Source organism: Ascaphus truei, chromosome 10, assembly GCF_040206685.1.
Source record: "Ascaphus truei isolate aAscTru1 chromosome 10, aAscTru1.hap1, whole genome shotgun sequence".
Classification (NCBI taxonomy): Eukaryota; Metazoa; Chordata; class Amphibia; order Anura; family Ascaphidae; genus Ascaphus; species Ascaphus truei.
In genome coordinates this window covers 59,262,352-59,276,963 of record NC_134492.1, presented here as the reverse complement: position 1 = coordinate 59,276,963, position 14,612 = coordinate 59,262,352, and the positions used below count along the sequence as shown (strand labels likewise).

Below are 14,612 nucleotides of genomic sequence, written 5' to 3'. Positions count from 1 at the left end.
CAATATACATATACCCTATAAACCTCACATACCAATAAAGGATTATCTGTACCCAATATACATATACCCTATAATCATCACATACCAATAAAGGGATTATCTGTACCCAATATACATATACCCTATAATCATCACATACCAATAAAGGGATTATCTGTACCCAATATACATATACCCTATAATCATCACATACCAATACAGGGATTATCTGTACCAAATATACATATACCCTATAAACATCACATACCTATAAAGGGATTATCTGTACCCAATATACATATACCCTATAAACCTCACATACCAATACAGGGATTATCTGTACCCAATATACATATACCCTATAATCATCACATACCTATAAAGGGATTGTCTGTACCCAATATACATATTCCCTATAATCATCACATACCTATAAAGGGATTATCTGTACCCAATATACATATACCCTATAACCATCACATACCAATAAAGGGATTATCTGTACCCAATAGACATATACCCGATAATCATCACATACCTATAAATGGATTATCTGTGCCCAATATACATATACCCTATAAACATCACATACCTATAAAGGGATTATCTGTACCCAATATACATATACCCTATAATCATCACATACCTATAAAGGGATTATCTGTACCCAATATACATATACCCTATAATCATCACATACCTATAAAGGGATTATCTGTACCCAATATACATATACCCTATACACATCACATACCAATAAAGGGATTATCTGTACCCAATATACATATACCCTATAATCATCACATACCTATAAAGCGATTATCTGTACCCAATATACATATACCCTATACACATCACATACCAATAAAGGGATTATCTGTACCCAATATACATATACCCTATACACATCACATACCAATAAAGGGATTATCTGTACCCAATATACATATACCCTATAAACATCACATACCTATAAAGGGATTATCGGTGCCAAATATTCAGTATACCCTATAAACCTCACGGCTCTGAGTAACGGCGGAGGTGGGCAGTCTGGCAATGATTATTAAATTGAAGAGCAATAATTAATTCTGTAGGGAAGAATTCGTAGCCATAAACCTGTCTGTCATTTTCATGGAGCTTTGTACGAGGTGAAATCTGACATCTGATTTCCAGAAGAACAAACCCCCATCAATGCAAGAACACTTTGAACGTTGGGTTTGCAGATATACACAGTGTCCACTTATCAGCGCAATGTCATGAGTTAGGGATACACACTTAGTGGCAGTCTCTCTGGCTGGAAAGCAGTCTCACTCATCTGGAGTGAGTATCATTCATTAGGAGACAGTCTCACTGATTGGAAGGCAGGATCACTGATTGGAAGGCAGTCTCACTCATTGGAAGGCAGTCTCACTCATTAAAAGGAAGTCTCACTCATTGGAAGACGGTCTCACTCATTGTAAGACGGTCTCACTCATTGGAAGGCAGTGTCACTCATTAGAAGGCAGTCTCACTCATTGGAAGACGGTCTCACTCATTGGAAGACGGTCTCACTCATTGGAAGACGGTCTCACTCATTGGAAGGCAGTGTCACTCATTAGAAGGCAGTCTCACTCATTGGAAGACGGTCTCACTCATTGGAAGACGGTCTCACTCATTGGAAGACGGTCTCACTCATTGGAAGGCAGTGTCACTCATTAGAAGGCAGTCTCACTCATTGGAAGACGGTCTAGCTCATTGGAAGACGGTCTCACTCATTGGAAGGCAGTCTCACTTACTGGAAGGCAATCTCACTTACTGGAAGGCAGCCTCAGTCATTGGAAGGCAGTCTCACTCATTGGAAGATGGTTTCGCTCCTTGGAAAGCAGTCTCACTCATTGGAAGGCAGTCTCACTCACTGGAAGGCAGTCTCACTCATTGGAAGGCAGTCTCACCCATTGGAAGGCACCTATTTACACACTACATTTTTTAGGGAGCGCCCCAGCCTTTTTTGTTCTATCACTCATTGGAAAGCCGTGTCACTCATTGGAAGGCAGTGTCAGTCATTGGAAGGCAGTCTCGCTCATTGGAAGACGATCTCGCTCATTGAAAGACAGTCTCACTCATTGGAAGGCAGTGTCACTCATTGGAAGACAGTCTCACCCATTAGAAATCTCACTCATTGGAAGACAGTCTCACTCATTGGAAGACAGTCTCACTCATTGGAAGACATACACAAAAAAGGAAAACCCATCAGTCAAAATGGAAAAACTTTATAAATTGACTCAAATTTGCATACTAAAAATCACATATAGATACACATGATGAATATAAAATAAATGGATCCTAATAGATCTATTGACCCACACAGTCAGAGCACTAGTGGAGGTCCCCAAGTCACATTCCCACAGAACTAGAGATGGAATAGTTCAGGGTGCAAAATGATGTTGCTGCTTACATGTGAAAGGGAACACACCCCGTGCAGGACTGGTGAGTATCCGCAGCTGGTTGGGCTTCCGTCTTCACGTCCGCTCCCCACTGCGTGATGGCGTCACCTCTACGCCTTTCGCGCCATATGACGCTTCTTCAGGAGGTATGTCCAGTAACACCCATGGTGGCTTATTATAGCAAGACCGACATTCCCTCAGCCAATGGGATTGCCTTATTGTATAAAAAAATAGCTATATCTACATAAATAATATATATATATATATAACTAATACCAAATGTAAGATGAATCATCTTACATTTGATATTAGTTATATAATTAATAATATATATATTGTGACAAACGGCTGAACCGGGGCTCCGCCGTCTGTCCGGGACTGTTAGAACACGGTCTTTTAGGGTAGGTTAAATGATGAGACGTCACGTACTGTTCCTTTAAACAGGCTATGCCTGGTTTATTCAGTCCCAGGCACTGAGACTGCCACAGTTTAAACAGAAAACAAAGCCAAACAAAAAGCTGCTCGTCTGAGCGATAACTTAAACTTAGATGTCCCTGACTCAGAGTTGGAAGTGGCTTGTCCACTTCCACCAACAAAATAAGTACCTTTGCAGTCTTTAGACAAACTAACAGAATGAATGAAGCGATTTGGGAAAGAGGCTTTCTCACCCCTCTGCAGTTCAGCAGCCTTCCAGGCTCTTGGGCGGGGCCCAGAGGAAACAGGAAACAGGTCTTATATACCTGAACTCTAATCAGCATGACAGGTGACAGAAAACAGGCAGCAGACAAACTGTGGAATGGAGTGCCTGTACCACGAGGCTGCCCTGTTCAGCTTAGACAGGACAGAAACTGTTCAGTATCCTGGGAGCCCTGTATATGGAGTTTATTACCAACCCCTGGTTTCTGTCACATATCCTCCCCCCCAGCTCAGACCTCGAGGGGTGAGCGACCATGGATATTAGGGAGTGCATCCTTGACAACCCGTCGGCATTGCCATGTTTGTGCCCCGACCTGTGTTCCACAGAAAATTTAAAGGGCTGTAGGCTTAGGAACCACCTGGTCACCCTAGCGTTCTTCTCCCTATTTTGACACATCCAGGTAAGGGGTGCATGATCTGTGACCAATCGGAACTTTCTCCCCAACAGATAATACTTGAGTGTCTCTACAGCCCACTTTATTGCGAGACACTCTTTCTCGACTATGGAGTAATTTTTCTCCTGGGGATTTAGTTTCCTACTTAAATAAAGGATGGGGTGCTCCTCCCCTTGAGACTCCTGGGAGAGTACCGCCCCCAGCCCTACCTCAGATGCGTCGGTTTGGACTACGAACTCTTTGGAGAAGTCAGGTGTGACCAACACTGGTTGGGCACAGAGAGCTTCTTTCAGGCTTCTAAAGGCCTGTTCGGCTTCGGGGGACCACTTTACCATTAGCGGTCCTCTTGCTTTTGTGAGGTCGGTTAGTGGGGTTGCCTTAGTTGCAAAATTGGGAATAAACCTCCTATAGTAGCCAATTAACCCCAAAAAGGTCCTTACTTGTTTTTTTGTGACTGGCCTTGGCCAATTTTGTATCGCCTCTACTTTGAGTGTTTGTGGTTTGAGTAACCCTCTACCAATAGAATACCCCAGATACTTGGCCTCCTCCAGACCAATAGTGCATTTAGCGGGGTTAGCAGTTAGTCCAGCAGACCGAACTGCGTCGAGCACAGCTTGGACCTTTGGAAGGTGGGACTGCCAATCTTCACTATGGATTACCACATCATCCAGGTAGGCGGCAGCGTACCGAACATGTGGTTTTAAAATTTTATCCATCATTCTTTGGAATGTGGCGGGAGCTCCATGTAAGCCAAAAGGCAGCACCTTATATTGAAAGAGGCCGTCTGGGGTTGAGAAGGCTGTTTTTTCTTTTGCCCTTTCTGTGAGGGGAACCTGCCAGTACCCTTTTGTTAGGTCTAGGGTTGTGAGATATCGGGCTTTGCCCAGTCTCTCTACAAGTTCATCCACCCTGGGCATAGGATAAGTATCAAATTTTGACACCGCGTTTAGTTTCCGGTAGTCATTACAAAACCTTGTTGTACCGTCTGGCTTTGGGACTAAAACTATAGGGCTGTTCCACCCACTTTGGGATTCCTCAATTACGCCTAGTTTTAGCATTTTTTTAACCTCTAAACTTATAGCCTCTCTCTTGGCCTCTGGGATTCGGTACGGTTTAAGGTTAACTCGGACCCCCGGTTCAGAGACTATGTCATGTTTAATTACGTTAGTTTTACCTGGCTGTGTAGAGAAGATTTCTTTGTTCCTTCTCACTAAACTCTGGACCTCTCGTTTCTGATGCACGGACAGTGTTTCAGCTATGCTAACCTCTGGGTCAGTTTCTTGATTCTCTGACGGACCTGGGGGTACTAGGGTTAACAAGACCTCTCTATCTTTCCAGGGCTTGAGTAGGTTTATATGGTAAATTTGCTCAGGTTTCCTCCTACCTGGCTGCCTTACCCTATAATTTACTTCTCCCACTCTTTCCAAGACCTCATATGGCCCATGCCATTTAGCAAGGAATTTACTCTCCACGGTGGGAACCAGTACTAGTACCCTATCACCTGGAAAAAAAATTCTGACCCTAGCACCCTTATTATACGTATTCCTTTGTGCTTCTTGAGCTTTCTCCATGTGTTCCCTCACTATGGGTAGGACTGCAGCAATGCGGTCCTGCATTTGGGCAACATGCTCTATTACACTTCTGTAAGGGGTAACCTCGTGTTCCCAAGTTTCTTTGGCTATATCCAGTAAGCCCCTTGGATGTCGGCCATACAATAGTTCAAACGGGGAGAAGCCTGTGGATGACTGGGGAACTTCCCTAATGGCAAATAACAGGTATGGTAACAAACAGTCCCAGTTTTTCCCATCCTTATCGACCGCCCGGCGTAACATGCTCTTTAAGGTTTTATTGAACCTCTCCACTAAACCATCTGTTTGTGGATGATAGACGGAGGTTCTGAGATGCTTGATTTTTAGGAGTTTACATAGCTCTTTTGTTACTTGGGACATAAATGGTGTTCCCTGGTCAGATAAGATCTCTTTAGGAATTCCGACCCGGGAAAACAGAAGTACTAACTCTTTTGCTATGTTTTTAGCAGAGGTGCTACGTAGGGGAACTGCCTCCGGATATCGGGTAGCATAATCTAATATTACCAATATATGCTGATGTCCCCTAGCAGACTTTATTAGGGGTCCTACTAGATCCATAGCAATCCGGTCAAATGGTACCTCTATTATGGGAAGGGGTACCAATGGGCTGCGGTATGCTTTGAACGGGGCGGTGATCTGACATTCTGGGCATGAGGAACAATAGTTTGTAATTTCTGCCAGAACCCCAGGCCAATAAAAGCTTCGGAGAACCTTTTCTTTTGTCTTTTCCACCCCTAGGTGTCCCCCCAATGGATGACTATGTGCGAGGTGTAATACTACGTTACGGAATGTCCGTGGTACCAACAATTGTTTAGTTGTAACTGATTTTCTTTTATCAACCCGATATACTAGGTCGTTCTCTACCTCGAAGTAGGGGTAAGCAAGTGACCTATCTGGTTGGCCATGAGTACTATTCTGGTCCCGTATATTTCCCCTTGCTACCGCTAATGTGGGGTCCTCCCACTGGGCCTTCTTAAAACTCCCAGGACTGACCTCTAGGTCAGCGAGGGTCTTATCCTGTACTGGGGTGGTAAGTGCCTGATCAACATCTTGATTTGGGGTATTCCCTACCAAAGTAGTGATGGGGAAGGGAATTTCACAGCACTCCTCCTTTTCCCCTTTCTTATTTGGGCCCTCGTCAACCTCCATTTCTGAAAAAGGGAAAGGATTTGTTTCTTCTAACACTTCGTTATGGTCTGCTATTGAACTCTGGGCGCTATTCTGAGCTGGGGACCACATTTTTAGAAAATGGGGAAAGTCGGTCCCTATTAACACATCATGTGCCAGTTTGGGTACAACACCCACCTTGAAATCTAAAGAACCAAATTCTGTTTCAAAAAAAACATCAACAGTGGAATATTCATGATTATCCCCATGTATACAACAAATTGCCACTCTTTGTGAACTGTTTACCTGTTTCTTCTTAATGGGCAATAGGTATTCGGACACTAGTGTGACCATACTCCCAGAGTCAAGAAGTGCCCGAACCCTCTTACCATTAACCTTTACAAATGCCCACAGATGGTTATTCAAGGGGTCCTCTGGGCTAGGGCCCATACATTGGGACAACAGCGAATAAGGTTCCACGCTGTTGCATTGCATGGGCTCATCATTTAGTGGGCAGATTTTTGCTGTGTGGCCCCTCTCATGACAATTTACACATTTAGGTACATAGTCTGTGTCCCACTTAGAGCCTTTTCCCGGCTCCCCATGTTGGCTATTGCCCTTAGTGTGCGAACCACTGTTGCTGGTGCTGCGTGAAGGTGGTCGCCGCTCTTCAGCTCCCCTTAACCCCGGTACCCTTTTACCGTCTCTGGAAGAGTCCTGGAACCTCGGGTAGTGGGGTTGCTCCACGACTGTGGGTTGCGGGTGCTCTCCTGCTGCATTGTACCTTTCTACGAGGGCCACAAGCTCATCCGCATTGTGGGGGTCACTCCGACTGACCCAACGGCGTAAGGCAGAGGGAAGTTTCCTCAAGAACTGGTCCATGACCAACCGTTCCACGATGTGGCTTGCTGAGTTGATCTCGGGTTGTAGCCACTTCCGGGCGAGGTGGATGAGGTCATACATCTGGCTTCGGGTGGCTTTATCCATCGTGAAGGACCATGCGTGAAACCTTTGGGCGCGAACAGCCGTGGTTACGCCGAGGCGGGCGAGGATCTCGAACTTCAATTTTGCATAGACGTTAGCTTCGGCTGGCTCTAGATCAAAGTAAGCCTTCTGGGGTTCGCCGCTTAGGAAGGGTGCGATTAGACCAGCCCACTCAGCTTCTGGCCATCCCTCTCTCTGTGCCGTGCGTTCAAACGTGAGAAGATAGGCTTCCACATCATCCGAGGGTCCCATCTTCTGAAGGTAGTGGCTTGCCCTGGTCATTTTCGGAACTGGGGCTGCCGCTGCCAGTGGAAGGTTACTGATAGTCTCCCTCAGGATCTCGAGTTCCTGCTGTAAGCCCTGAGCGAACCGCTGTTGCTCCTCTTTCAGCAAGCGGTTTGTCTCTTGCTGGTTTGCATTCGCCTGTTGCAGGGCTTCATTCGCGTCTCTCTGGACAGCGACATTGCGTACCAGCGCACTCACCACGTCTTCCATCTTGTTTGGAGAGAGAGAAAAAAAACCTTTTTTTTTTTTTCTTTAAAGTTCTTTAACCCCCAGACCTTTTAGTGTTCTGCCCGCATTCTCCACCATATGTGACAAACGGCTGAACCGGGGCTCCGCCGTCTGTCCGGGACTGTTAGAACACGGTCTTTTAGGGTAGGTTAAATGATGAGACGTCACGTACTGTTCCTTTAAACAGGCTATGCCTGGTTTATTCAGTCCCAGGCACTGAGACTGCCACAGTTTAAACAGAAAACAAAGCCAAACAAAAAGCTGCTCGTCTGAGCGATAACTTAAACTTAGATGTCCCTGACTCAGAGTTGGAAGTGGCTTGTCCACTTCCACCAACAAAATAAGTACCTTTGCAGTCTTTAGACAAACTAACAGAATGAATGAAGCGATTTGGGAAAGAGGCTTTCTCACCCCTCTGCAGTTCAGCAGCCTTCCAGGCTCTTGGGCGGGGCCCAGAGGAAACAGGAAACAGGTCTTATATACCTGAACTCTAATCAGCATGACAGGTGACAGAAAACAGGCAGCAGACAAACTGTGGAATGGAGTGCCTGTACCACGAGGCTGCCCTGTTCAGCTTAGACAGGACAGAAACTGTTCAGTATCCTGGGAGCCCTGTATATGGAGTTTATTACCAACCCCTGGTTTCTGTCACAATATATATACATATATATACATGTAGAGGTATCAGTACCGTGTTAGCCGAGCTTCAATAATCAAAAAATAAATAGATGATACCGTTCTGTGGCTAACGAAATGCTTTTATTTGTGCGAGCTTTCGAGATACACTGATCTCTTCTTCCGGCGATGTTACAATGAATGAAGCAAGGATTACTTAAAAACAGTGTCTCTTGGAATGTTATCTGTGCTGGTCCTTCCCCCGTGTGGATGAGATTTATGGCTGGAGGTGTCAAAGGGTAACTGAAAGCAAGTGAAGAAAGAGTGTGTATGTGTATCAGTGTGAATAAAAATTAATGGAGAGCCCACAGTATAAACTGTGCTCTACACAAGGTGTGTGTGGAGTGAGAGGGGATATAAATGGTGTGGGTGGGTGTGGAAATGTGAGAGTTTGTAGCACAACTAAAAGTGTGTGTGGATACTATGTGGTCCCTATTGGTGTATAGGGATGGAAAAATAAGGAGTATTAGTATGTGTGAGAGACAGCTGTGTGTGCATACATATAGCACAGTATGTACATACATGGCCTTTAGCGCTCATGGGAAGAGAGTTCGCTAGTAGTTGCCATAAGATGAACGATCTGAGGGTTGCCATACTCAAAGGTAATCTTAAAACCCCGAAAGAGAGACGGTTGCATGAATACAAATTTATGCAACTGTTCGGGACACTTAGCAGTGGCCTAAACAGAGATCGAAATTTTATGAGTCATTACTGACACTAGCGAACTCTCTTCCCATGAGCGCTAAAGGCCATGTATGTACATACTGTGCTATATGTATGCACACACCGCTGTCTCTCACACATACTAATACTCCTTATTTTTCCATCCCTATACACCAATAGGGACCCCATAGTATCCACACACACTTTTAGTTGTGCTACAAACTCTCACATTTCCACACCCACCCACACCATTTATATCCCCTCTCACTCCACACACACCTTGTGTAGAGCACAGTTTATACTGTGGGCTCTCCATTCATTTTTATTCACACTGATACACATACACACTCTTTCTTCACTTGCTTTCAGTTACCCTTTGACACCTCCAGCCATAAATCTCATCCACACGGGGGAAGGACCAGCACAGATAACATTCCAAGAGACACTGTTTTTAAGTAATCCTTGCTTCATTCATTATAACATCGCCGGAAGAAGAGATCAGTGTATCTCGAAAGCTCGCACAAATAAAAGCATTTCGTTAGCCACAGAACGGTATCATCTATTTATTTTTTGATTACATATATATATATATATATATATATATATATATATATAATTATTTATATCAGCACTCCCTTGATAAAGGTCCTGTCTTTAGGACTGATACGTCGGTGACTGTGCCTGCTTTTGAATACATTTTTTGTCATTACCAAGTGTGCTGCCTCTTCCTTACTTTGTGTTCCTTGGATTTCTTGGTCTGCCGGGTAAGGAGCCTTTCATTGTTATTTCTGTAGATATAGCTATTTTTTTTTAGGTGTTAGCTTATATGTATAGCCAGTACACATTAGTGTGTTGTATATATATATATTATTATACTACACTATGCTCTATTAGGGATCATTATAGTTTAGTTTTGTGTTGTCATTGTGTATTTATGTCATGTTTATGATGTGTTGTCTTTCAATTTGATGTGTATGTAATCACAGTTAGTGGTTTGTTCGTGTACTGAAGTTGATGGTTCAACCTCGGCAGCTGTTAACACTGATTGGAGGGTTTTTTACTAATAAGGCAATCCCATTGGCTGAGGGAATGTCGGTCTTGCTATATCAAGCCACCATGGGTGTTACTGGACATACCTCCTGAAGAAGCGTCATATGACGCGAAAGGCGTAGAGGTGACGCCATCACGCAGTGGGGAGCGGACGTGAAGACGGAAGCCCAACCAGCTGCGGATACTCACCAGTCCTGCACGGGGTGTGTTCCCTTTCACATGTAAGCAGCAACATCATTTTGCACCCTGAACTATTCCATCTCTAGTTCTGTGGGAATGTGACTTGGGGACCTCCACTAGTGCTCTGACTGTGTGGGTCAATAGATCTATTAGGATCCATTTATTTTATATTCATCATGTGTATCTATATGTCATTTTTAGTATGCAAATTTGAGTCAATTTCTAACGTTTTTCAATTTTGACTGATGGTTTTTCCTTTTTGTGTATGTGTTTGACCCCGCTGATCACGGGAGAGTGGGAGCAGCAGAGGGATACCATCGCTTTCTGAATACAGAGGGATTTGTTGGGACTGCGCATACTTTTTCTTTTTGTCACCCATTGGAAGGCAGTCTCACTCATTGGAAAGCAGTCTCGCTTATTGGAAAGCAGTCTCACTCATTGGAAAGCAGACTCACTTATTGGAAAGCAGTCTCACTCATTGGAAAGCAGTCTCACTCATTGGAAAGCAGTCTCACCCATTGGAAAGCAGTCTCACCCATTGGAAAGCAGTCTCACCCATTGGAAAGCAGTCTCACCCATTGGAAGGCGGTCTCACTTATTGGAAAGCAGTCTCACTTATTGGAAAGCAGTCTCACTCATTGGAAAGCAGTCTCACTCATTGGAAAGCAGTCTCACACATTGGAAAGCAGTCTCACTTATTGGAAAGCAGTCTCACTTATTGGAAAGCAGTCTCACTCATTGGAAAGCAGTCTCACTCATTGGAAAGCAGTCTCACTCATTGGAAGGCAGTCTCACTTATTGGAAAGCAGTCTCACTTATTGGAAAGCAGTCTGAACTCATTGGAAAGCAGTCTCACTCATTGGAAAGCAGTCTCACTCATTGGAAAGCAGTTTCACCCATTGGAAGGCAGTCTCACTTATTGGAAAGCAGTCTGAACTCATTGGAAAGCAGTCTCACTCATTGGAAAGCAGTCTCACTCATTGGAAAGCAGTTTCACCCATTGGAAGGCAGTCTCACTTATTGGAAAGCAGTCTCACTCATTGGAAAGCAGTCTCACTCATTGGAAAGCAGTCTCACTTATTGGAAAGCAGTCTCACTCATTGGAAAGCAGTCTCACTCATTGGAAGGGAGTCTCACTTATTGGAAAGCAGTCTCACTTATTGGAAAGCAGTCTCACTCATTGGAAAGCAGTCTCACTCATTGGAAGGGAGTCTCACTCATTGGAAGGCTGTCTCACTCATTGGAAAGCAGTCTCACTCATTGGAAGGGAGTCTCACTCATTGGAAGGCTGTCTCACTCATTGGAAGGCGGTCTCACTCATTGGAAGGCGGTCTCACTCATTGGAAGGCGGTCTCACTCATTGGAAGGTGGTCTCACTCATTTGAAGGTGGTCTCACTCATTGGAAGGTGGTCTCACTCATTGGAAGGCGGTCTCACTCATTTGAAGGCGGTCTCACTCATTGGAAGGTGGTCTCACTCATTGGAAGGCGGTCTCACTCATTGGAAGGCGGTCTCACTCATTGGAAGGCGGTCTCACTCATTGGAAGGCAGTCTCACTCATTGGAAGGCAGTCTCACTCATTGGAAGGCGGTCTCACTCATTGGAAGGTGGTCTCACTCATTGGAAGTACAGTGGTTGTGATGGGGGTCACTGTCTGGCTTTGGTGGTGGGGGGGTCACTGTCTGGCTTTGGTGGTGGGGGGGGGTCACTGTCTGGCTTTGGTGGTGGGGGGGTCACTGTCTGGCTTTGGTGGTGGTGAGGGGGTCACTGTCTGGCTTTGGTGGTGGGGGGGTCACTGTCTGGCTTTGGTGGTGGTGGGGGGGGTAACTGTCTGGCTTTGGTGGTGGGGGGGTCACTGTCTGGCTTTGGTGGTGGTGGGGGGGTCACTGTCTGGCTTTGGTGGTGGTGGGGGGGTCACTGTCTGGCTTTGGTGGTGGGGGGGGGGGTCACTGCCTGGCTTTGGTGGTGGGGGGGGGGGTGACTGTCTGGCTTTGGTGGTGGGGGGGGTGACTGTCTGGCTTTGGTGGTGGGGGGGGGTCACTGTCTGGCTTTGGTGGTGGTGGGGAGGTCACTGTCTGGCTTTGGTGGGGGGGGGGGTCACTGTCTGGCTTTGGTGGTGGTGGGGGGGTGACTGTCTACTTTTGTGGTTGTGGGGGGTCACTATCTGGCTTTGGTGGAGGGGGGGGTGGCTGTCTGGCTTTGGTGGTGGGGGGGTCACTGTCTGGCTTGGTGGTGGTGGTGGGGGGGGGGTCACTGTCTGGCTTTGCTGGTGGTGGGGGGGTCACTGTCTGGCTTTGGTGGGGGGGGTCACTATCTGGCTTTGGTGGTGGGGGGGTCACTGTCTGGCTTTGGTGGTGGGGGGGGGGGGGGGGGGGGTGACTGGCTTTGGTGGTGGTGGGGGGTGTATCTGTCTGGCTTTGGGGGAGGGGTCACTGTCTGGCTTTGGTGGTGGGGGGGGTGACTGTCTGGCTTTGGTGGTGGGGGGGTCACTGTCTGGCTTTGGTGGGGGGGGTCACTGTCTGGCTTTGGTGGTGGTGGGGGGGGTCACTGCCTGGCTTTGGTGGTTGTGGGGGGGTCACTGTCTGGCTTTGGTGGTGGTGGGGGGTCACTGTCTGGCTTTGGTGGTGGTGGGGGGGGGGTCACTGTCTAGCTTTGGTGGTGGTGGGGGGGGGGTCACTGTCTGGCTTTGGTGGTGGTGGGGGGGTCACTGTCTGGCTTTGGTGGTGGTGGGAGGGGGGGGTCACTGTCTGGCTTTGGTGGTGGTGGGGGGGTCACTGTCTGGCTTTGGTGGTGGTGGGGGGGTGACTGTCTAGCTTTGGTGGTGGTGGTGGGGGGGGGGGGTCACTGTCTGGCTTTGGTGGTGGTGGGGGGGGTGACTGTCTGGCTTTGGTGGTGGGGGGGGGGTCACTGGCTTTGGTGGTGGTGGGGTCACTGTCTGGCTTTGGTGGCGGGCATGGTCTTGGTGGGTGTGGGAAGCAGTGGCCATCATGAATCTAGGCAATTAAAAGGCTTCATTCAGAAGATGCGTTTTCAGGTCGATTTGAAGGTGGGAAAAGAAGGTTTTGGAGAGAGAGCAGTAGAGATGGAATGGGTGGAAAGGAGACAGTCATGAGCAGGGCGTAGCGGGAACGCAAAGCTGAGATGTGCGGAGAAGATGCCATCATGTTTACGGAGGTACTAAACCTTAAGCCAGGAGCGGCCAACTCCAGTCCTCAAGAGCCACCAACAGGTCAGGTTTCCTGGATATCCCTGCTTCAGCACAGGTGGCTCAGTGCCTCTGATTGAGCCACCTGTGCTGAAGCAAGGATATCCTGTTGGTGGCCCTTGAGCACTGGAGTTGACCGCTCCTGCCACAATCCATCTTCTGGTTGAACTCTTCCACCCAACCCCACCCCCATCACTATGGACCATGCAAAGGCAAGAACATCGAGCGGCAGGTGTGTTAGAACACTGACCTAGGCACACATTTTCATCCTCCAGCTTGGCGGACGCATTCCTGCGGAAGCCTCGCTTGCACAATTCACACTGCTGACCCCGCGTGTTGTGTCGGCAGCTCACGCAGACCGCCGTGTTTAGCACCTCGATGTAACTGCAGCGGTGCGTGTGCCCGTGGCAATGGCAGTCTTGTGAGGAAGGTGGGAGGCAGAGAGAAGAGAGAGAGAGAGAGAGAGAGAGGAGGCATGCTTGGTAAGGACGGTACATGGGGACAGGGTGTCATTATGATGTCACACGCATGACCGCGACGTCACTTGAGGCCCGTCGCTGCTATAAAACAGTGACAGGCAGTCACTGACCACCGTGGGGACACAGTACCACTGTTTTCACAAGCACAAAACATTGTATAATGTTGCATTAAACACCGTGTCCATACCATGGCATTGTGGCCCTGTCAGATTTTATTTGGTTCATTTTTTATGGGAGGGGGTGTCTCCAAATTCAGGACATTACTGGTCTTCGCAGTGGGAGCTGCCTGGCTCTAAAGATATTAATCCCTGAATATAGGCAGCGTTACTGGGATGTGATAAAATGGCTGCTGTCAGTGTCAATGCACAATGCCATTGCTGATTGGCTGGCTGACAGGAAGTTGTCTGGCTGACAGGAAGTTGTTTGGCGGCCATGTCTGCAAACCGGGGCGATACTCTGGAATTCATTTTAATTCCCAAAATCTAAATTTGAATGGGAATATGTAAATAAACAACATTATTTACAGTGACATAATGACATTCACATTCTCCAGGACTCAAGCTCTTTCCCCTCCCCCCTCTTTGGAGCTCTGACACACAGGGGGTGTGCATCGTTACAGTGGGGCCCCTTTTAAGGAAGACAATGCTCTATTGAACGATAATTCTTTTCTTTGG

General features: G+C 46.9%; 1 protein-coding gene across 9 annotated transcripts in view; it reads right to left on the bottom strand.

Annotated features, from left to right (window-relative positions):
• NTNG1 (netrin G1) overlaps nt 1-14,612 on the bottom strand; it is a 343,984-nt gene that overhangs the window by 31,792 nt on the left and 297,580 nt on the right. For 3 of the 9 annotated variants that reach the window (XM_075617022.1, XM_075617024.1, XM_075617023.1), the window contains one exon: nt 13,710-13,877. The exons of the other annotated variants lie outside the window; for them this stretch is intronic. In XM_075617022.1, the coding sequence (XP_075473137.1) occupies nt 13,710-13,877 (168 nt within the window). The remainder of the gene's footprint in view (nt 1-13,709; nt 13,878-14,612) is intronic. 9 annotated transcript variants of the gene reach the window in all.